This window comes from Ictalurus punctatus, chromosome 7, assembly GCF_001660625.3.
Source record: "Ictalurus punctatus breed USDA103 chromosome 7, Coco_2.0, whole genome shotgun sequence".
NCBI lineage: Eukaryota > Metazoa > Chordata > Actinopteri > Siluriformes > Ictaluridae > Ictalurus > Ictalurus punctatus.
In genome coordinates this window covers 26892600-26917599 of record NC_030422.2, presented here as the reverse complement: position 1 = coordinate 26917599, position 25000 = coordinate 26892600, and the positions used below count along the sequence as shown (strand labels likewise).

The window sequence follows — 25000 nt, the reverse complement described above, 5'->3', positions numbered from 1 at the left end:
AATTGGGTATTGAACAGGAAGATCCAGGGAGCTCCCAACTTTGAGCACCATCACTGTGTCAGACAAATCTACACACACACCTGCAGCAGAGGAAAACATAACAAATGGCAGTACACATCAGAAACCAGCTGATGTTATGCTTGTTTGTCATTGATTTTTCCCTGGTGATGATTTTCTATTTCCAGTTTAAGCAGAGTAGGAGCATAGTAATATAACGAGCTAGGATTGTCACTGTACCATAAACATATCTTACGATACTATACCAGCTCACAGTACCAAGTAGTATCACAATACCTAGTAGTATCACAATACCACACAATGTTGTTTTAATTCATAATTCATGTACAAAATGAACCAAAATTACAGAAATACATAGATATAAATGAAAACAGACAAACCAGATTTTCCTCTGAATTCTTTATTAATGAGAATGAATAACTGGCTATTGGAAAATCTTAAGAACAATGATGCAACTGACAAGCAACTAATTCAACGTGCCACATATTTCATCTATTGTTTCCTAGAGCAATGGAATCATGTAAATGGAAATTGTCCTCTGAGTACTAAGAATGAACACAACATTATGAATAAATTACTGAATTTGGAAATGATCTCCTATATGATCAAACACGGCTAATTTTGTAGGGTTCGTACAGATCCTTCATAATGAAATTCCAGGGCTTTCAAACATATTATATTTTTGTTGTTGTTTTTAAGGACTATAAAAAAGATATTGTCATGTTGTCAGACAACAGGAAGGAGTATGAAATAGTGATTGATTTCCAAGCTGCTGCTCTGCACTGCTAAAATCTTGATTTATAATATGACGTTCTCTGACAAGATCGCCATACACATAAGTTAAAGACAACTGCTGTGCTGTGATTTCGTCTATATCTAAAATGATCACTCAGAAAGAAAGTTAGAAGTTAATGATTGTGCTGCTCCTCACCGAGCAGAGTAGCTGCAGAGAGAGGTGTATCTGGGGGGAATGCAGGACCTCACGCTCACGGGGGAGTACTGGCCACTCTCTTTCATGAGAAGTAGCTAAAGTTTGCCCAAACAGTTGTTAGATGTGTCGCTAGGTGCCTTTTTGAGGAAAAGTGTCTAAAGGGGCCTGAGAAGGGGCCTGAGAAGTCTCTGTTTCAGTGAGTGAGTGAATAGCTAGAGGAAGGGGAGGGGCTGCAGCAGGGAGTCATATTTTATGTGAAAGGACTGTATTTGTGTTCTATCGAAAATAAACACTTTAAAGTTATTTAGAGATTTCTTATTTGTTGACTTCATAATTTAAGCACTTTCTAAGCACTATTAGATATAAAATGGCTAATTTCAAGGTTTTCAATTACTTACATTTCAAAAAGCCAAATTCAAGCACTTAAAGCACCTTGTACAAACCTTTTAAAAACCAGGTATACTGCTTTGAAACACAGTGTAAAATGCCTGTACTGATAATCTTCGGGGTTCACTTTGACTCCGATGAACCCGAAGTGCTTCCTGTACTTTGTCACTGCCATGCTGGAATAAAGTTATTCTTCTTTGGGATATTTGAGATATATGACATCATTTTTTCTTACAGGCACTACCATATTGATGATACTATTGTTAAAAAAATACAGTGGCTTTAGTGGTATTTTAAAGCTTTAATATCACAGTACCATGCAACCCTATTATGAGCTGTGCAGTCAGGAACTGTGCCAATTACTAAAACTCAGCTGGATGGTGGATTTTTTTAAAGGAGTCATATAATGATTTTTTAAAAGTTAATTATTTTGTTTATTGGGTGTAATAAAATAAGTTACATGCTTTAATGTTCAAAAAATGCATTATTTGTCAAATAATGTATATTATTGGAGTACATCTATTTCCAGACTGCCTGAAACACTCGATTTCTCCAAAGCCCCTCCTTCTGAAAAGCCCAGAGTGCTCTGATTGGCCAGCTGACCCATTGTGTAGTGATTGGCCAAAAGCCTCACGCATGTGCTGGAAATGTAACACCCCTTGGGCATTAGCTTTCAGCTTCCAAATCTTCTAAAGCAATTCTAAGCTTCTAAGCAGCATGTCATCGGTTTTACCATATCAGTTCCAGCCCAATTCAGAAAATGCAGAGGATCAAGTGGAACCAACTTTGCAAACATGACTTGAGCAGGATTCTTGTGATTTGATTGATATAAACTGTTTCAAGACACAATCACAACAGCAGCTACAATCAACGTCTCTGTCAGACCACCAACATACAAAAACAGCTAAAAACTGAGGCAACTTAGCAAACTTTAGCTAGCATGCTAGCAGAGGTCTACAACTGAGCCACAACACAAAACTCTGCATTGGAACAGTCAATAGCAGATACTTCCTAAAATAATCAAACACACTTACAGTTTCTGATTAAGAAGCACAAGATTGTCTGAGCAAAGTGGGAATCGCTCCACTTTTTAGGAGTAGCTTTTGTGTGTAGCCTGCGTTGTACTCGCCCAGGTTAAGGAAGCTGACCTCTGTAAAATGCGTCATGCACAAGCACATGTTTGAGTTGTACTGCTCAGGAACAGCTTTATAAAAGCAACAGTAACCACTGATTCCTAATTTCATCCGTTTTTGGAAGGCTAAACAAAGGGTTTTGCTTTCGCATTGAAACATACAGCATCTCCATGACATGCCTCGCCTTCTTTCTTTGTGCCTACCTTTAGGCGGCATTATGCCTCCGTGACATAGTTGGTTGAGGAAGTAAATTCTGAACTTCAAACAAGGCGTTTTGGACAGGTCTGGAACAGTGTTCTCTGATCGATAGAATAAATCCCTTTGGAGGAAAATATGAACTTTGGGTCTTTGCAGATCTTATACATGCACAGACAGATACCTTACACACCCAAACAGAAGGAAAGCATTAAAAATCATGTTATGACCCCTTTAAGTGATTCTGCAGTAATGCACATTATTAAACAGTTATCCAAACTCTGTATCTTGTGCAATTTTCCAAATATGTTAAGTAAAATAATTTGCCCCTTACTTATGAAGTTACCAGTAATGAAGCTCATTTACACTAAATGCTTTAAGAAAAAGCTTAAATGATTATGTGCACTAAATAGGTGCCATATTTATCTTCAAACATACCTTGAAGAATCCAGAACATCAGGGCTCCTGACATGGAAACACGGTATTCGTGACAATATCGCATTGTTGTGTTAGTTAACCCCTGTTTTGAGCTGCTGCAGCTCGACTGAGACTGTTGACTCAACACTAGATGAAGGCTGAGACACAAAAAACATTTCCTCACTCACTGTGTGTCTGTGTCTTAAAAAAGGTGCATGAAATGTGGTTTAGAGCTCTCTCACTTCTCAAGAACTGCGTCACTGATACCCGCTGTGGTCCTGCTAAAACACACACAGCTAATAAAATGGATAAACGATCCTCGTCCAGCCGACCCGCGGTGGAGTTCGCTCGCCGGCTACCTTGCTGCTTTCCTCCTCTAAGGAAGCGCCGCAGGAAGAGAGGGAATCGTGCAGGTGTTCGGGTCAGAATCAGACGGACAATCGCTTCCTCCAGACAATCGGTAGAGTTTCCCTTAAGCTTGGAAGGGCTCCACTCGACACGACGGTCATGGTATTACAGATATGCTTTTCATCTGCCTATTTTCCCGGACTTCCTACTTTCGTCTAATTGTTCTGCTCCTCCACGATTACGGATTCGTCAGAGAAGAGTGAACTGTTTAAATCTCCGACAACTGGAATTCGTTTCACCGGATCGGACCTCACTACCTCAGGCTCCTATGAAAATGGCCCTGGTTGTGCAACAAAACTTTCATTTTAAATGACTTTTCTACCAGACATAACCTGGATATTTGATTCCTGACGGAGACCTGGGTTAGTCCTGGTGAGTCAACCGTCTTCGAGGAACTCTGTCCACCGAACTGATGTTTTATTAGTACTCCAAGGCTTTCTGGTAAGGGCGGTGGGGTTGCTATGGTTTTTAAACAGTCACTGAACATTCAGAGAGTTTCTGTTGGGAGTTACTTGTCGTTTGAGGTGCAGTGTGTTGTGTTAGAGTCGACCTCTTCCACGCTATTCTGTGCCTTGATCTATAGGCCACCTAACCCTATTGTTGGGTAATTTCTGCTCTTCTTCTAGTCCTATTATTAGTGGTGTTCCTCAAGGTTCCATTTTGGGCCCACTTCTTTTTAATTTATATATGCAGCCATTGGGGAATATTATTAGGGCTCACAATGTCTCTTTTTATTTATATGCTGATGATACCCAGTTGTACATTCCTTTGAAAGCTGGTGACTCCATTCAGCCATTGTTGGACTGTCTGGATGACATTAAAAAATGGTTGACAAATAATTTCCTCCGACTTAATGAAGACAAAACTGAAATAATTGTTTTTGGCCCCCTGAGATTGAGAGATGGTCTCATTAACGAGCTCCATAAACACTTTTCCTCAATTTCTTCCCAGGTTCGGAACCTTGGCTTCATTCTGGACTCATTCTGGAATTATGCTTAACCAAGCAGATAAATTTGGTCGTTAAGACTAGTTTTTATCAACTACGGATTATTTCAAAACTCAAAACATTTTTGTCTTTCCAGGATTTGGAGAAGGTTATTCATGCTTTTATTACTTCTGGCTTAGATTACTGTAATTCATTATACTTGGGTCTTCCTCAGTCATCTCTGGCTCGTCTTCAGATGGTTCAGAATGCAGCTGCAAGGCTGTTGACCAGGGCACAGATGTTTGATCGTGTCACCCAAATTTTAGCATCGCTTCGGTCAGCGTTGCTGAGTGAAACGTGCTATACAAATAAATTTTACTTACTTACTTACTATAAACATGCACTGCCCCCCCCCAAAAAAAACAAAAAAACAAAAACAAAAACAAAAACAAAAAAAAAAAACTTACTGTGCCTTGCAAAAGTATTCTACCCCCTTAAAAGTCATTAGATTCGTCGGGATTGCAAATGACATTTACTGTACAAAGAATCCACTGGCAAGTATTTTTTTATTGCAAACCATTATGCTCTTAAAGTAAAATTTCAAAGCTAAAATATTATTTATCAGCAGATCTGGTAGAAGGAGAACATGGAGACACAGCTGGGCAGTTTTGGGGTAAGGAGATTGTGTTAAGGGCCCACGTGTGGTCCTCTACTGTGTGCAGTGTAGCTGTTCAGGATCAGACACTACATTGCATATCTCAATACTAAAACTGAAAAAAAAAAGAGGATTCAAAAATTACTAAATATACATCCCCTTACAGAAAACATAACCACATCAACAATTGCACACATTTTTAAAAATTAGTTTGCATGGAGTGTGTGGCTTTCAAGTCTCTGTGTAAGTGGTTATTATATATAAAACCAATAATGTATTATAATAAGTACTTTAATATAAACCTGTGATTTGAATTACAGCTGGCACGATTCATTTTAAGTACATTGAGATTGTGTATTCCAGAACAAATACATTTCAGTAGATGTTTAATTATTTCATAAGCTGATTCATTTCAGAAATACTAACCAGCAAATACTGCTTCCCTTACATATTTATAAACATAAACAAAATTAAACTTTTAATGCAAACTGGTATCTGCTAAATGTAATGATTCGTAAGACTCAGGAAATGTGTGAGGATCCATGTCCTGGAGCTTTATTAATAAATACAAGAGTCCAGTATACAAAATTAGAGTCAGAAACTGTCCAGAGGTCATTCACAACAGTCCAGAAACAGATATCAAGGCCAAATCCAGAGAATAGTTAGAGAATAAACATTTTACTTTAAAAGTACAAATGCTTCCCCTCTCCCTCCTGCTTTCTCTTTTTCTAAAATAAAATGTTCTCTCAGTCAGAGTGATATCCAAAAAATGTAATGAAGCATATTATATAAATATAAAGATACTCTGACATTAAAATACTCCTCTGTTCACAACACCTTGATCAGATTACACAAACCAGATTACATTTAGTCTATTACAACACATTATGATTTTAACTGCAGTAAACATAGTGGGGATTGTGTACAGGGACAGATAAACATGAATATGGTTTGGACAGTACTATCTCCTGATGAGAGGAATCACAGGGAGCAGAACATAACAGCATAACAGCTGTTATGGTAACTATTCATACATATATACATATGTACATACAAACATACATGTACACACACAAACGCACAAAAACAAATAAGTAACTGTAACCACACACTCACAATGCGTTTATTATTTTACTAGTTTACAAGGCTCAGAAAAAACTATTTTTCATTTTACAGTTTGTATCTTCCATGATACATTGCCCATTTAGGGTATATATTTTAATGAGATGAATGCTTTTTGGCATTGCTTTTTAAAAGTGTACAAACTGCTTTAAAACATTTTTTTAAACATTGGGCCTCTATCAGTCATTTAGTGAAGTTGGGTGTAAATGCATAAGCCAAACTGAACTAAACATTTCCACCGGATTTACAAAAGCTTCAGAAAACACTGATTTTCTTCATACTCGCACTCATACTGTATGTTGATGAATGCAATCACTCAAAAATTCCCAGGTGCATACACGGCATAGCTGATTTTGCATTTGGTGATGCTCACAAAACTCACTAAAAGGCAAAGCTCACAGAGCTACTATGATGAGAAAACAACAAGAAAAACTTTCTCAGAGGTAGAAGTGGAAGTTATTTTGAGTCATATATTTGCCAATAAAAATATATATTTATGAACAGAGTAACAGTAACTGAACAGCCAAAATCTGGAGCCAAATTACAGAAAAGGTAAATTCAGGTGAATGGTTTAACATGACATATATGGGCAGACGGCTCACTCAATCATTATGGCAAACAGAAGCCAGTTATGCTATGAGCTATAAAGTCTCTCTTCCTTTTATATGGCAGCATTTCCTCTTAATTGAATGACCAGGATTATTTGTCTTTATTTGTGGATTTATCTCACTTTGCTTTATAGTGATTAATATAAAAAACAACTATGTTTATAAAATATTCATTAAACTTGGGAGTGCAATTGAAATACATAAGCTATTTAAAATGTGACAGTGTAATATGTTTAATAAAAGTGCAGTAATTTATTGAAATTATATGATTTGAAGCTGATTTGAAGCTTTTGAAGCCGAGGTTTACATTAGTTAGGTTTTTAACTCGTGAATTAACACACACTCAGCAGCATGAGTAGATCATGAACATTTTTTTAATTTACAGCATTTTAATTAATACCAAATTTTATGTGTAAATGCTCCTTTGAACAATTTTCAATATAAATCTGTTTGTATCCAGCTTGACAAATGAGGTCCAATGTCGTGATCAAATCACTTTGTCAAACGTCAGACAACATTGATATTTGTAATGAAATTAATTAAATGCCAGTTTTGGAGTTTGCTTTCCCCCCCTTTCGGCCGCTCCTGTTAGGGGTCACACAGCAGATCACCCGTATGTTTTATACAGGATGCCCTTCCTGAATTTTCCAGGCTTGGGACTGGCACTGAGAGTGCACTGGCTCGTACAACACTCCAGTGACCGGCATTGGTTCCCCCGAATCAAACCCAGGGTGCGGCAGTGAGAGCGCCACATGCTAGCCACTAGAACACCAGGGAACCTAAATGTTTTATGGTACAGGACTCAAAGAACCTGAGACCTCATGACCTTGAGCCAGCCCACTCTTCAGTGTTTTCCACCGAAATTAAACCCACCCAATCATTGCACCTCCAAACAAATGTTTGTATCTCCCAGGATACATTACCCATTTAAGGGTTAAGGTCTGACTAAACACTGTTATATAAGAGAGAGTTGAGGGTTTAAATTGAATATATGTACGTATGCAATTAATGTTTAAATTTAGAATTAATTTTGTATAAAAAGTCATACTCACTTTGAATATAAACTGTAAACATCTGTGTTGGATACTGTCTTTCAGTTCCATCTACAACTACTGAGAATGTCCCAGAGTCTTGGGGTTGAAGATCTTGTATAGTTATTCCAACTTTATCATTATCCTCCTTTAACCGTCCAGTGAACTGGGAATTCTGGTGTGAGTACTGGCTCTGAGAATACCCAGCAAACTGTTTCTCATTGAACTTCCACCTAACTGATGACACTGATTGTTTTGAATAGTTCACTGTTAGATCCAGGGAGCTTCCAGTAGCTCTGTACACCTTCACTGTGTTTGTATCAGCTAAAACAACAAGCACACCTGCAGCAGGGGAAAACATAACACATCAGCAATTAGTATGTCAGAAAGCTTTCTGTCTGCTTGTGTTAAACAAAAACAATTTGTCCGTATTCTACTAGCAGACACCAAACTGAAACTGCCATCCAAACAACTACAATAACAATGACTACTACAACACCAACCAATTACCTTAACCTTTGTATCTTTTAAATTTGCCTTAACCTGTTGGATGAGTCTTACTCATTTCCAAGTGTAAGTAACCATGTTATAATAAATGCACAGTGTTTTACTGGGCTTTTCCACTTTCTCAAGAAAATGTCTTCTTTATAGTTATGCTTCCTGTAACAGTCTTGGTGTTAATTCCACATTTCGAGACATGGTTTTGCTGCCTTTGTGTAGTTTGAATTATGATTGGCTGGTATGTGTGTACGCTTTATCAGTACGCCACTGTGTTTTGAGCTCCATTTAATGAGCACCACATCAACAGTAGGTTGCATGTTGTAGCGAAGGAAAATATGCAATTATTCCTTTCTGAAATCTATTAATTGGGTACTTTGTGCCAATATTTTATTTCTAAGTAAGAACTGACAATTATGAGTGGTCATGCTGCATACAAGGTAGATAATTTAGAGTGGCAGCGAATATTTCCCCTTCCTTCCATACAGTAGCATGCCCACAAACGACTCCTCACACACTGATTATCCACATGTATTTGGTTTTTCATCAGGTATATGTTCTTATTCCTATTTTAAAATAATTTGCACTTGTTAATAAGTTGAACAGCCACATTTGATGAATGCCACACCAGGGTGGGTCTGTAACGGACTCCCCCACACTTTAAGTTTGAGTGTGTTTAGGGTTGTCCAAAATGTTTGCCATCTGTTTCTCTAGCTTCCGTTAAAAACAGTGAGGACCTGACTGCTCATTGGTTACAAATTCACACTTCATCTCAAGTATTCAGTATCTTTCCTCTTTCTCATTTGCATCAACACATTAACACATAAAGATATATGGTAAGTACACATAAACATCAACTACAGACATAATCTCTGTGTTTTGTCAGTGTGAAAATCAGACTTTATGTCAATATGCACGCATTCAGGGAAGCACACAGTGATGAACGATGAGACATTCCTCAGCCATTCACAGGTCTTTTTCCAGATAAAAAAGTTTAGAGCTGACAGTTACACAAGAAATATTTTAAACAGCAGTGGTGTCTTTAAGCAGTTACTCAAGCTGTGTATCTTGTGCAATTTAGAAAAAAAACGTCCAAATATGTTATGTAAAATCATTTGACCCTTATTTATGAAGTTACCAGTAATGAAGCTCATTTACTGCAAATTCTTAAAAAGAAAGCTTAATTGATAATGGCGACTAAGAATCTACCATATTTATCTCAATACAGACCTTGAAGAATCACCAACATCAGAGCTCCAGAGATGGAAACATGGTATCCATGACAGTCTTGCATTGTTGTATCAACAGTAGATGAAGGCTGAGACACCAAAAACACTTCCTGACTCACTGTGTGTCTGAGGTCTGTGCCTTAATCTATAAATGTTTGCTGTGGGCGGCTGTAAAGGCAAAAAAGTGCATCAATACAAATTCCTTCTCGTGTATAGAGTATTCTCTGAATGTGGTTTAGAGCTTTCTCACTTCTGAAGAACTGCGTCACTGATACCCACTGTGGTCCTGCTAAAACATGCACAGCTATTAAAATAGATAAACGTGCACTGTACCAAAAGTTACTTGTTTACTCTGTGCCTTGCAAAAGTATTCTACCCCCTTAAAAGTCATCAGATTCACCTGGATTACAAATTACATTCATAACGCCTGTAACGCCTCTTCCGTTTAAAGAATTCCATGTCTATCTTTTTTTCTTATTACTCTCTTATAGCATGTCCCTTTACAGTCAGCCAGTAAACCCTTTCACCTGTACCTGTCTAATTGGACTCCTGATGCTCAGAGGGTTCTAATTCACTCTCTGAGCCTGCCTCTGCCTCATCTAGAATGGAAGTACTAGAAATTTCATTTACTGTTATACAGCATATATCCATATTATCCTGAGACCCAGCTCATTTAGAATATTTATAGAAGGTTATTAGTTTGTTTTTATTCTGTATACTATTATTAATATGGTCATAATAGTTTAATAAGTCTTTATTAGTCACATATACATTAAAGCACAGTGGAATTATTTTCTTTGCATACACAGCATGTTAGGAAGTTGGGGTCAGAGTGCAGGGTCAGTCATGATACAGCGTCCCTGGAGCAGAGAGGGTTAAGAGCTGTACTCAAGGGCCCAATAGTGGCAGCTTGGCAGTGCTGGAGCTTGAACTTCCGACATTCTGATCAGTAACCCAAAGGTGTGTGAGTGTGTATGTGATTGTGCCCTGCGATGTATTGGCACCCTGTCCAGGGTGTACCCCACCTCGCCCGATGCTCCCTGGGATAGTCTCCAGGTCCCCCGTGACCCTGAAACGGATAAAGCGGTATAGAAGATGGATAGATGGATATACTTTACAGGAGTTACAGTGTGACAAACTGTTTGTTAAATATTCGATAATAATTATTTATCTGCTGGAGCTTTGATTCCAGCTCTGTAATGTTGCTCTGCCTTTAGCAGCCTCTCTTCAGGGGCGTAACCCCTTCTTTATCCACGAATAATTCTCCACTTGGAGCAGTTTGTCACTGTGTAACTGAACCTCAGTAAAAGAAGACGGCAGTGTTGTAATTTTGTATCTTCAGCGAATGGAGGCGAGACCAAGCAGACGGGGTTTACAGGAAATCATGTGGAAGTACTCATGTTTCACTGTCAGTTCTGCCAAACGCCAGCTCACAGTCAGAGTGAGGGGGAAAACGGATATACGCAGATATTTATTTTAACCAACTGGGCTGATACTGAAACACTAACATCCTCTGAAGCTGAGCAGGAAAACAAGGTGTGTAGATGTCTATATGAGTTCCGGTTTACCTGAACATGATATGAGCAGAGCATAAGGAAAGATAATGTACTTTGCATGGCACTTTAGCAGATAAACAATACAACAATAGATTAGTTGTTCCTACAAAGAGTGATAACGCCAATATTTTGTCAGATTTTCACATTTATTAATCATCCAACTCTTACATGCAATACAAAAAACTGCATGGAAACAGTGTGTTTAGAAGTACAGTTTAAACGTTTTTTTTTTTTTTTTTGATGGAGAAGAATCTGGGCTCAGCCCCATAATAATAATAATAATACAGCTAACGCCCTAGTATGTCTCTGTCTGTCTCTCGCTCTCTCTCTCTCTCTCTCTCCTTTTACGTGTGAAGGCATTGTCTACAAACTCCACCAAGAACAGCGAATTTGGTGTTATTTATATTAGATCAGATCAGCTCCATTAGTTGGATTAGACTTCCAAGAAAGCCGCTATTTCGTACAACTGTAAGCATTATTAGAAAAACGGGAGCAAAAACAAAACACCAGCAATACAAAAACAAACTACCAAATTACTACTTCAGCGGATCAAGCACTGACAGTAATGTGGATTGTAATGCAAAACTAAATCTCTCTAGTCGAGAGAGGGGGGTTGGAGACCACGGAGCGGATCTTTAATGGAGTGATTACAGAATGATTTTATCAGGCATGGGAAATCCTCTCCTTTCCTGTCCATTCACACAGCGCTGTTCTGCATGCCAGAGGGGTACCTCAGCCTGAGAGGGAAACTGGGCAGTGGCTCAGGTCACGCAGCACATTCCTGCATCTCTGTCTGACAAACAGGGAAGTTAGTAGGTGTGTTCGACTTCAGCAGCGGCTGTGTGCTGCACAAGTCATGAAAAGTGAAGCCAAATCGCCCCCAGGTGGCTGGATGCAGTATAGGTCATAAACCCCGCCCTCTCCACGTAATCTAACGGGACGTGAGACAAACTAAACAATCAAATTACACTTCAAATAATTTTTTTCCAAAGAGGGTTTCTGTCATTTTAGGTAGGACTAGATTTTATCACGTTGATGTAAGTTGAAGTGTTCGTTTTTTAAAAAAAATAAGTTTGATTTTAGTTATTTATTTGATGCTATAAAAACTGGGGGTGTGATGTCATGATTGACAGCTGTGATTGACAGCTTCTCTGAGTGAAGTAGTCACTGAGGCACCAACAGACTTTTTTCCCGGATCTTCAAGAGGAGATTGGCGCTTTAAGTTTCATTTCTACATTTCCATAACTGTTTATTTCACACAGACATGAGTTGAAAAAGTTCAGGGGCATGTGCTTGCGATTGATTCTGCGATGAGTTCAGGGGCATGCACTGCTTCAAGTCAGATACCGATTGGTCTGCGCAGCAACATGAAGTCAAACACACCTATAAAAGAACGTTTTTAGACATTTGACCTTGCTGTGACCTTGACCCTGTTTTTCGATCAGACTTTATAAATAAAAGTGTATTGCTGTTTTTAATGTTTTTTTGTTTAGTTTTTTTTTTTTTTACAGAAAGATGTAAATTTTTTGGTGGAAATGCAGTTTTATTTTAAAGCTCCATAAATCAGTGTTTAGGTCAGGCTACAGGAGCAAACCATTAATGAAAAAAAAGTGCATACATAATGCCTATTCATATCATGCTAATGAACATGGTCTTTGTCCTGCAAGCAGACTTGCCAGTGTTGTGCTTTTTACATTACATATTGTCTTTTATGTCTTGCAGCCTTTATGCTTCAAGTATTATACTCATTTTGGGGCTCTGTCACATCTCGTTCGTGTGTGGTATTTCTGATCACGTCACATTCACCTCGTGTAAGCCGAGGGCGGTTTCCAGTTGATCTGAGGATCCTAAACTGGAGCATTGTGACCGGTTGCATTTTGAAACTTTACTCTTCATCCTACTGAAAAACGATGTTTGAGAGTGTGTCCATTCGAGTAATGTGTTTGATGGTGTTTTTCCATCAAGGTAGGTGCAACTTTATAAATAATATTCTTTTAAATGAATCTTTATGTAGCTACTAACTGAGTAGTTTAATTAAAAAAATTTTACTTTCACATATTCTAGTTTCATTACACATGAAGTGAAGTATTTCAAGCCTTTTTTGTTTTTAGTTTTAATCTTGATGATTACGGCGTATAGCTCATGGAAATCATAAATCCAGTATCTCAAAATATTAGAATAAAGAACTTATTGAATGAATGAAATTTACTGAATGAAAATAACTTCTGCTTCAGTGAAATGCTTTTTTGCCTCATCTCGTGCTTTCAGCTTTGCCTTTTATGATTTTTTTAATACAATAACTGTTGCTTATTTTATTATTAATTGCGGTTAACTATTTCTGTGTGTGTGTGTGTTATGAATAGAGGCGTATTTCCTTATTGTTTCGCATATTAATCCTAAGTATGGGAACTTTTTTTATTTTATTTTTTTGGTTATTTCGTTTGCTATGAACGAAAGAGATCTGTATTTTATTACATTTACACCTTTGGCTTCCATGTTGTGTATATATGTTGCTCCCGCTAATGCACCAGTGTGACCCCTTTTTGGAGGCCTGGTCCATGCAAAAAGCACTCTTGTAGCCATTCTCATGTTAGGGAATAGATATCTCCACAAATTATTTTTGGGGTCATTTGACCTTAATATCTCCTCTATATTTTTCTTTACAGTAAATAGGTTTATATGAGAGATTTTATGATTGATTGATTAAAATTTACAGTTTTGGACATGAGTCGTATTCAGCTGGTGCCTTACATTACCTATATAGGCTTAGGTTACAAACGGTAGCTCAGTCAGTCATGGCTCAAAGCTCTGAAATATTTTCCTGACCTGGGTAACTTGTGAAAATCATATGAATACAATTGAACATTTTTTATATTAATTAATAATGCTGTACTTTCCACTTTGAAAGTAAACTGCCATTTCTGATGACATGTTGTATACTGAAGTGAATTAGGCTTAAAAACGGTCAGAAGAACAGTCATTTAAATTCTTCTGAGGGACTACTAGCATTTGAGTTTTCTTTTGGGTTAGCCTGGGTTTTATCCAGATCCACACACTGCCCAATTTCTGGCCTCACCACTGGTCTGGAGTGTTCATGCTTTCCAATAGTCACAGGGCTTTTTAAAATTTCCCAGCACAGGAAATCTTTCAGAACAGAGGAGTTTACGCTTTCCAGTTTCTCTAAATTGACAGGCTGTGTTTTGTTTGTTTGTTTGTTTGTCCTTACAGAGAGAGAAAACCACAATGTTAAATCTAGCTATATACTGTTAAAATGCTTGATATTTCTTCATTAATAAATTAAACACTGTAATCATTGACCAATCACTGTGATCTAAAACACTCCAGTGTATTATTCCTTATGTGATCTGGAGTGAATAACAGCACGGAATCTCTTAATGCCTAATATTGCTTTAGGCATTAAGACACTTTAGACACATGTAGAGATCTTGGTCCACTACTCCCAGAAAAAAAAAAAAAAAATATAGCTTAATAATTGAAAAGTCCCTTTTCAATTCACGCCACAGGTTTAAATATGGAGACTGAGATGATCATTGCAAAACACTGGGCCTTATCATGCTGGATACGAACAAATTTATTCACAAATTGTTCATAGGAGTATATCCTGTTAGTTTAGAAAAAATGTTTGTATCTTATCAGAGCTCCTGAATTTGTGTAAATTTACATATAAGGAAACTGACTGGCTTCAAATAGTTTGCAGGATTTACTGGTGTTTTTAAATATACTGATTTATTTTGCCAATTTTAAATAGCTTATTTATTTCAATTAGACACATGAATTTAAAAACATGTGAAACCTAGTTATTTAATGTAATTAAAGAAATATTAAATATGCAAAATATACAGAATGCAATCAACATAACTCCATAAATTAAGACAAATAAGACCAGTCATTCAGTTAAGTGAAAAAAAGTAGAAAGTGAGGGCAGGCTGGTAGCAGTAAGCCAATGCATTTAGCACACACCATGTTTAGGAGGGACTGGATATAAAATGTATTTATTTTTTTGACGATGAAAGCTGGCTTATTTATCACTGACCAAATGATCTTTGTATGTGTCTGTGCTTGGATTTCTTGTTACTGACACATTTTAAACATGTTACCTGAGAGGATGCATGGGTGAGTGAGAGATTCTCATTGACTACGGCAGAGGCTCATAAAACAATGAGCCTAAATACAGTTTCCCTGTGTGATGTGCTCCGTAGTGTACGGTGTAGATCTCTATTTTCTGCTCTTTTCATGTCAAACCATTTTATTTTCAATTCAGTTAATTCACACCTAATTAACTTTTTCTTTAATTTGTCTCCAGATATTTATTTTTAAGTGCTGTTATGCTGCTACATAATATATTTAACTTTAAATATACTTTTATTGCCATAACCTTCAGTGAAAAACTTCTGCTTCAGTGAAATGCTTTGTTGCCTCATCTCATTCTTTCATATGGCAGTAAACTTTGCTTTTTATGTTTTTTTTTTTTTTTTTTTTTAATACAATAATTGCTGCTCAGTTTTATGAGGGATGACAATAATTCTGGAGCGCTCTGTACACTTGAATAAGTCATTTTATAATTTGTAATTGGTCAGGATAACTTATTGGATCAGTTGTTGAGGTTTTTTTTTTTTCCCCTTCCAGGAATTGGAGGTGAGGACACGAGGCATGTCACGGGTTACATTGGCGAGTCTGTTGTCTTGCCATCAGATGCTGATCCCTCATGGTCTCTTAGTACAATTCGTTGGACTATCTATGAAAACCTAACAAATATTGCAGTCTTTCAGAGCAAAAAATTGAATGTTGACCGTTTTCCCTTATTTCGTGGACGCCTTGAGCTGAATACGTCTTCAGGCCATTTAACAATTAAAAATGTATTATCCAGAGATGCTTTAAAATACAGAGTGGAGCTGGTAGGCGGAATACCCACTCAAAGGAAGAACAGTTTTGTTCAGCTTTCTGTTCAGGGTGAGTAATTCATTGTTATGTAATGATGGGAACTTCATATATTTACAAAAAAAAATAAAAATCACATGGACCGATATTTCATTAACTGTTAAATTGATGATAGATTATTGGTTTTGGAAACCTATAATTCTATTTTTCTCAGTAACAAAGATTTAATATTGGTTATTGAGATTTCATTATAAATAGTGTTTTTTTTAAATTTCAGAACGACTTGATAATCCAAGCATACGTCTGCTGCACAGTTCCCTGGATTCAGGGTATTGTGTGATCTCTCTTGGCTGTTTATCAATGAACAGTGAAGTTTCTCTTTCTTGGGAACCTGAGCATGGCTTCAGTGAACCCTTCTGGAGCGGCGATCAGGGAGACTCTGGTGAATCAGTGCTGTGGACATCTTTCACACCCAACCGGGTAGTAACCTTCTCCTGTACTGCTGCTGATGACCGTCGCCAAGAATCATCCAGCAAGAGTGTGACATGTACAGGTATGTTTACCATGTTTATCAAAGGTTTATAAACGCATTTAGCGATAATCCATTCATACTATTATGAATAACTTAAAAATAACTGAATAGGATAAATGGGTTGTGTTTACTATTGTTGTTGATTGTTAATATATGATTTATTTATAACACATCAAACATTCCCTGTGAAACAACAACTAAAATCTTAATTTTATCAAAGTTATTATTGGACTGATTCAGGGGAATGCCTGGTCTGGGCATTCAGGGTTGTAGCCTCGAAGATTTTTTCTTTAGCCCCAGATAAGTCTCCACTGGGGAATGTTTTTTCCTCAACTGCATATGTGTTACTTTTTTAGAGCCAGAACCAAGAAGAAACAGCACTCAGCCTGGAAGTACTCAAGATGTACTCCATGGTAGAATCACTGTAGGATTGATAGGAGCAATGTTTGGAGGAATTCTTGGATGTTTGGGGACAATCATCTACCAGAAATGCAAAGGTGAGAGATTTACAGCATCATACTTTGAAGTGATTTAAAAACTGATGTGTATAGCAGGACCAGAATGACCATCAGGAGATTCTTCTTGTTTTTGCCTGCAGTGAATCCAAGGGGCTAAAATCCTGCAGTTCCTAGAAATTAAGTTTGGTCCCACTGGTCTTGCAACAGTATTAGTAATCATTTGCCTAAACTGAAAAAATGAAAGTAAAAAGAATTTGTACAGAATAATGGACAAGAAGGAGACCAGTGTAGCAGAGAGGGAAAGGGCACAAAAAAGAAACCCTCAGAGAGGATGCTGTAAAATGCAGCAAAATTAGTTTTTAAAAGTACAGGTCAGTCTAATATGCAAAGACATGATGAATATTATCTAATTAGGCTGTATTAACCGCAATATTAACAACTAGTAAGTAAAACTGTAACTAGCTGCATACTTGACATTATGCATACAGTTCATTTTGGAAAATCAGGAGAGAATTTTTAGATTGTCTGTAAGAAACCTCACTATAAAAATGAAGCCCTTTCATAAACAGTAAGCAGTGTCATATCAGCCTAGGACTATCTAGCTAGCAGCTCTAACTTAATGTAAACTGAAGGTAGTAGCTAACATTGGTAGTCTGTGACTAGTTAACTAGTTACTATTTAGCTAGCTGTGACAGAAGGTAGGCTTACATTTCACAATCATCCAAGAGCAGTGAGTAAAATTAGTGAGTGAGGGCAGACCAAAAGGGAACAAAGTTTTAATTTGATGTCTAGCATTTGTCACAATCTCAATATGCATTTGTTAAGATGGTGATCTTGCACTAATTAAATCATTTAGGTTAGTATTGTAGCTACATCTTTGTGGGTCATTTAGAAAATCACTCTTAATATACCCAACCATTTTAATATACCCACTCAGCCCAGTGGTAGTTCTGGTTCAGAGATCTCCCACGAGTGTCATCCAGGGAGTGAAAACACGGGTATAGGGGGAAAATAAGTTTTATACTGTATATGCTTTAGGCATGCTTTCATAAGGTGAAACCTCATCTTTCAATTATTTAAGGTTTATATCCTCTAAATAAAAAAGCTGTAAGGAAATGTGCCTGTATGAAACTTAGAATTTCAAATTTATAATCCCACAAATTGCAGTAAGGTTAAAATGTTGCCCTTTTCCAATAAGGTGGAGACAATCAACCTGTTGGCGACAATCCTTCTGATGCAAAAACACTCAAAGGGCAGTAGAGAAAATTAAATGACATGTATAAAAATGGCAAGAGTTTATTTGTGGGTTACAGTTTTTGTCAGTGTAATCATTTCTACAGCAAGCCATGTTGAGCTTAAATGTCTTTATGCAGTAAATGACTCTAAGAATCCTAGAGAAAGGGACAGAAAGAGAGACAATAAGGAAAGTAAAACTCAAGAACAAGGTAAGAGAGGGACCACGCCAATAGTCCCTTCAGACCAAGCATGCCAATAGAGTCTTTTTAATTATCTTGCTTGAATGTAGCCTAATATTTGTAATTACAAATTCATATATAACTACATGAATGATCAGACGAACAGGGGCTCCTAATAACTTGTTAGGTGACTGTAAATTACAGTAAGGGTCAACATTTGTTCTCAATGTGTTAGGAGGGTATGGGCTGGTCTTGGTTGGTGTCAGACCTCTGGCCTGAACTTTTCTTCCATTCCAGCCCTGGTGTACAGCCTTATTTACTGTATGAGGGATTAATAAAAGAGTCTTATCTTAAAAATGGTAGCCTATATGAAATAGAAATATATTGTTTCGTTGATAACTTGGATATTTCAGATTATTACTATTTATAGTTGTATGTATTTTAATACAACTTCTGGCAAAAAATTATGGAATCACCACACTTGGAAGATGTTCACTTAGCTTTTAATTATTATTATTATTATTATTATTATTATTATTATTATTATTATTATTATTATTATTATTATTATTATTTTTACTTCGTAGCAAATAAAAATCAGATTTGAGGCAACAAAATTTTTGTTTAATAGCTGGAAATTTTGGCTTCGTAAAACATTTTAATTAATGGCATATTGTTTCCCAGATCAAGTAGAGGAAAAAATTAGGGAATCACTGTGTTGACGACACATTTATGTAATCACCTTGTAATTTGCATTTCTAAAACAAATACTAGCACAAGTCTAAAAATGCTAATAAGTTTTCAGTTTAGAGTCCTTAAAGACCTTTAACCTTTTGACTTTTTGAAAGGAAACATGACCCAACAAGAGAATTGTCAATTGAAACAATGGAAAGGATTATGAAACTCCTTCATGAAGGAAATCCAACACGGAGTATGGTAAGAGATGTTGGTTGTTCCCAGTCAGCTAACAAAAAAGTGTGTAAAAATTTGCTGCAAGTATAACCAAAATATGAAGGTTATAAAAGGAAAACATGCAGGTAGATCAAGGAAGACGGGAAATGTCAGGATCGAAAACTCAAAGCAATATGCCAAAATTCACTACAAAACAAATGGGCAGAAACAGGAGTAAACGTTTGACAGAACTGTAAGAAATCGGCTGAATATGAAATGGGGAATTATGTATAGAAAAACCAAACTAAAACCAGCACTAACACCTAAACAGAAGAAACCAAGGTTACAGTGGGCTAAAGAGAAGCAATCATGGAGTGTGGATGATTGGATGAAATTGATTTTCATTGATGAATCACGAATCTGCGTTGGCCAAGGACATGATGCTGGAACTTCTGTCTGGTGCCGTTCTCTTGAAACATATAAAGATGTCTGCCTGAAGAAAATTAATTTCCCCACTTGTTTATGATATGGGGTTACATGTCCGGTAAAGGACCGGCGGGACCTCAAGTCAGTGCACAGGTGTATATAAAGATTTTGGACACTTTTTTTTTTTTTCCTCATTCCATTGATAGAATCTAGGTTTGGGGAAGTAATTTTTCAGGATGATAAAATGATGGAGAGTTAAAGCTTTTCTTCAGGAAAGGCAGAGCAACTCAATGTAATGGCCAGCAGACAGTCCGGATCTCAGTCCGAGTGAAAATTAGTGGTGGACATTTAAAAACTGGTCCGTGACCTGGCTCCATCCTGCAACTCTGATCTGTGAACCACTATTCGAGATAGTTGGAACCAGCTTTATGGAGAATATTGTTTTTATTAGTGTAATCCATGCCTCAAAGAATTCAGGAGCAACAAAGTACTAATTGTGATGTGTTTGTTGATTCCATAATTTTTTACTCTATTTTATATGGAAAAAAATATGCCATTAATTAAATAAAAAGTTGTTTTGTGTGATTTGTTTATATGCTAAGAAGTTAAAAAAAATATCTAGGTGAGCATCCTCTGAGTGTGGTTCCACAGTGTGATGAATTTTTGCCAGGGGCTGTAAATATAAAAATAATAACTAACTACTTTTTTCCCTCCCTGCTCCTGGTAGTCTGTAACAAAGGATTTAAATGAAAAGATATTGGTCAGTACAGAAAAATTCAGGGTGCTGGTATTAAGACTTTACATCATTCAACAGAAATTGTCAAGCAGCTATAGTTAGTGGAGGGAAGGGGCATATTGCAGTGCAAAATCAAGAGAGCAAGGGCTATACCCATCCTGAAGAAATCCACACTGGATCCCTCAGACATCAGCAACTACCGAACAGTGTCACCTCTCTTTTCTTTCCAAAATCCTCTAACACACTGTCTGTAGTCAATATTCTCTCTCTCTCTCTCTCTCTCTCTCTCTCTCTCTCTCTCTCTCTCTCTCTCTCAGAACAACTTTCAAGATCCTGAACCAGGTTCTTCAGTTTTACCAACTGATTTACTGAAACTTCATCCCAGCAAATCTGAACTGCTTTTCATCCCCACATCAGTATCTTGCAATCTCCCTGGACAACTCTCTGATCTCACAACAGCAGAAGGATTCAACCGTTATATCCACACAGGCCACTCAAGTGCTTCTTCAGTCTCCTGTCATTTCGATACTGGACTACTATTGCAACTCGCTGGTGGCAGATCTGCTTGTAAGCTCCACTGAACCTCTGCAACTGATCCAGAATGCAGCTGCACAACTTGTTTTCAAGCTTCCTAAGTTCTCCCACACCACCCCATTGCACCTGCGTGAAGTGGAACTCCGTGAAAATAGACTCAATCGTTTGTGCTCAGTTTGTACGGTTTTGTCTCACTAAAAGTTTACTTTGTGCTGCTTCCATTTTTAAAATATTAGACATTGAATTATAGGCGCCATTCTCCTCTGTGTGAGCACCCTTTTAGAGGCGAATTGCTGAAGACTTTTTCAAGACAAATCATATCATTTTCTTCAATAAACAGTTCTCTTTACTTTTCATTGATTCACAAGATCATCTGCTACACTTCACTGCCACCACTAGATGTGACACTTCTGTTCATTATGCTCTTGTGGAAATTAGTGTTGTTAGTGTAGGAAAAGTCAACATAGTTACTAAATCAAAATTCTGGCCAGTGTAAGTACAGTGTTTTAACACTGTCAGTTAGAATATTGTTAGTTAACTTCAATCATAATGGTACACCATTCAAGAGAGCTAAGATTGTCAATGTTTATTGAACTGAAAACTCGTTGCTCATACTAGTATGGTTAATGTAGATATGAAATGCTAATTACAGCGGTACATGGTACCCATGTTAGTTTTTTTGAATATGTTGTGCATCTAGGAGTCAACATTACCATATTGGTCCTAATGTAAGATATAATATCCTTATATATTATTACTAGATTATATTTTCCTTGTATTCTGGCAAATACAGTAATACATGAAGTTTATACTGTATATGACATTTTTTGAGTCAGGATTATTTCAGTGGGTGGCGCCTGGCATGTTTTGCTTATGCCAGATGCCCAAGAAATCAGCAGTCGACAGGGATTCCATTTTCAGTCCTCTGTTCTTGCAAAGAGGCCATAGTCCAAAATGGCAACATAGCTACTCTTAATCAGAGCATCTGGACAGAGCTTAGTGAGCAGCTAGAAAACAAGATCACTGCAAAGGCTCTATATACTTCTGTTAAATTGAACAGACACAACATCTGAACTGCTTTAGGGTTTATTTATGAAAGTGATCATGAAACAAGTGGCAGTAGTGATGACACTGATTTTGAGCCAGCGTCCCTTTCCCCCAGACCAAAAGATTTCTGGACTTTTGAATTTTCTTTGTGTGAATTTCCCTCCAATCTGATGCTCCAAGGAGAGAGATTTACTTTAAGGGTGTAGTAGGGTGTGTCGTGGTTAAAACGTCACCCTTATTAACTACATGGCCAATGGGCTCTATCGCTACCATAGTATATAAGTGGTTGTTTAGGCCTCCCAGAAGGTGTCATGGTCGAAAACAGCCCCTTCCTTTCATTGCTATGGACTACAGAGTGTGACGTTGGGCTACCGAGATTGTGTGCAGGTGTGATGTGCTGCTCACTCTCAGTGCGGTGTGCTGTCAACGCTCCCAACTGTGTAGCATGGTAGTTTAACGTAGCTCCGGTCGGTGCGCCAGCTGTTGCCGTCACAACTATTAAAGACGCTATCACGATTTTCGTATGTGCCATCGTGAGTATCAAGTCATCGTATCACAGGTCCTCGATTTTGCATGCGTTAAGGCGGGCTGAGTGAGATGTGGTTATCTCAGTATAGCTCCTCCCCCTCACTCGTGGAGCCACGTTGCTGCTTTGGGGCTGCTTGAGTCTGCTTTGTGCTTTGATTTTGTTTTATTTTGTTCTGCTTTGTTTTGTTATTTTGCTTTGTGTTGGTTACTGTCACTAAGATCAGTTTTCTTTAATTCCACTGTTGTAACTGTCTTTATCAGTTATGTTGTACTGCTATGTGTCCATAGACAGTCTGAAGCCCGTACCTAAACCACTATTAAAAAAAAAACAACAATCCTAACTACAAAATCATTTAAAAACTAATTCTCAGTTCATTTGTCCACAGATTATGCCCACCAACTACAGTAAAACTCTTTATAAATCTTCATAATTATATCTTCTTAGAATTTGCAGTAACCAAATAGCTTGCATAGGCAGCATGTACTTCATTAACAGCCATATTTATTTTTTTGAGAAAGACCTTAGGGTTTCCTGAGTCAAATCTGATAATTTTCCTGCAGATAGAAAATGATAAGAGCAGACAGTTACATGAGAAATATGCTGAACATCAGTGGTGTACAGTTAGTGTACTGACAAATGCCAAATTTCTTATGAGAGTCCAGGACAATTTTGAAATATATACTGAAAAATATATTCAGTGGTTGAGTAAATATGACAAAGAAAAATCAGTGATTTGAAAAGCAAATGATTAGATAAATACTTTAATTTCTGTACTAAATTAGTTAATGTAAATATTCGGCTGTGTATTTTATGCATTTCAGAACATCTCCAAATGCCATGTAAAATTGTTTGCTCTGACCTATGAGGTTAGCAGTAAGGAAGCTCGTTTACTGTTAATCACTGAAAAAGCTTAATTTGCCAAGTGCATTAAAAATGTCCAATATTAATCTCTGTACATACCCAGTAGAAGCGCAAACAACAGCACACCAGAGATGGAAACAGTATATCCATGAAAGTCCTGCATTGCTGTATTAGTGAATGACTAAAGTAGACGAAAGCTGAGGCTCAAAAAACACTTCCTCATTCAGTGTGTGTCTGAGGTCTCTTAATCTATAAATGTTTGCTGTATGTGGCTGTAAAGACAAAATAAATGCACCTACAGCGTTATCGGAAAGTTCTCTATGTGTATTCTCTGAAAGTGGTTTAAAGCCTTTAAAGCCTCACTGTGGTTCTGCTACACACGCAGCTTAAAGCTGATCAAGTGCACCAACACAAGGGGGCATGTTGATGTTGTTTACTTGTGGTCAGCTGCTAAAAGGCTAGAAGAGGAAAGAACTCTCACACAGACTATGGCTTTTTTGCCTTTTCAAAGAATTGAACATGTTTAGTAAAGTCATTAACAGTGCATCAGACTTTAGTTGCTGTATGCACAGTCATAGGAAAAAGGAAGTGCACCCTCCTTTAATTTTATGTTTTTATATAGAATAAAATTACCTCAGGTGACAATAAAAAAAAAAAAAAAAACACAACAGATTTCAAAATGTACTGATATTTTAAAAAATCAAAAGTAAACCAACATTCATAAACCATGTGGGAAAAATAAGTACATCACACAATTCAGTAACATGTAGAACCACCTTTAGCAACAATAACTTGAAGAAAATGTTTTCTGTAGGAGTTTATCAGTCTCTTACATCATTTTGGAGAAATTTTGACTGATAAACCCCTACAGAAATTTTTTTCTTCAAGTTATTGTTGATAAAGGTGATTCTACATGTTACTGACTTATAGGGTGTACTTATTTTCACACCTAGTTTCTGAATATCGGTTTATTTTTTGGGGGAAAAAATGACTACATCCTGAAATCTGTTGTGTTTTTTTTGTCACCTGATGTTAGTTGTTTGTTGGTGAGGACAACACAATTGTGGACATCCCACAGCTGCTCCATTGGATTGAGATATGGTGAATTTGGAGGCTGAGTCAACTCCTTGAACTGTTTGTCATGTTCCTCAAACATTTCCTGAACATTTTTGCAGTGTAGCAGGGAGCATTACCCCGCTGAAATAGTTCACTGCTATTAGGAATCCCCTTGCTATGAAGGGTTGTACTTGGTCCGCAACAATGTTTAGGTAAGTGGTAAGTGTCAAAGTAACTTCACATGAATGCCAGGACCCAAAGTTTCCCAGCAGAACATTGCCCAGAGTATCACACTTCCTCCACCAGCTTGCGTTCTTCCCATAGTGCATCCTGGTGCCATGTTTTCCCCAAGTGAGTGACGCACACGCATCCAGTTGATCCACATGATGAGAAAGAAAATGTGATTAATCAGACCACGTTCCTTCTTCCATTGCTCCATGGTCCGATTTTGATGCTCATATGTTCACTATAGTCACTTTTGGCGGTGGACAGGGGGCAACATG

At 37.3% G+C, this 25000-nt stretch overlaps 3 protein-coding genes across 3 annotated transcripts in view; 1 reads left to right on the top strand and 2 right to left on the bottom strand.

Annotated features, from left to right (window-relative positions):
• The window catches only part of LOC128628780 (CD48 antigen), a 5277-nt gene extending 1912 nt beyond the window's left edge, over window positions 1-3365 (bottom strand). The window contains exons 1-2 of the mRNA XM_053681537.1: window positions 3103-3365; window positions 1-80 (exon numbers count right to left, since the gene is read on the bottom strand). The exon at window positions 1-80 is cut by the window's left edge and continues 235 nt beyond it. Of these exons, the coding sequence (XP_053537512.1) occupies window positions 1-80; window positions 3103-3166 (144 nt within the window). The 5' untranslated portion in view covers window positions 3167-3365. The remainder of the gene's footprint in view (window positions 81-3102) is intronic.
• LOC124627485 (SLAM family member 8) overlaps window positions 1-25000 on the bottom strand; it is a 48767-nt gene that overhangs the window by 19359 nt on the left and 4408 nt on the right. The gene's annotated exons all lie outside the window — the stretch shown is intronic.
• Window positions 10763-23832, top strand: LOC128633034 (uncharacterized). The gene is made up of 6 exons (XM_053681534.1): window positions 10763-11093; window positions 12836-13078; window positions 15761-16084; window positions 16290-16565; window positions 16901-17041; window positions 20788-23832. Exons 2-6 carry the CDS (start codon window positions 13024-13026, stop codon window positions 20805-20807), a joined length of 816 nt encoding a protein of 271 aa, XP_053537509.1. The 5' UTR covers window positions 10763-11093; window positions 12836-13023; the 3' UTR covers window positions 20808-23832.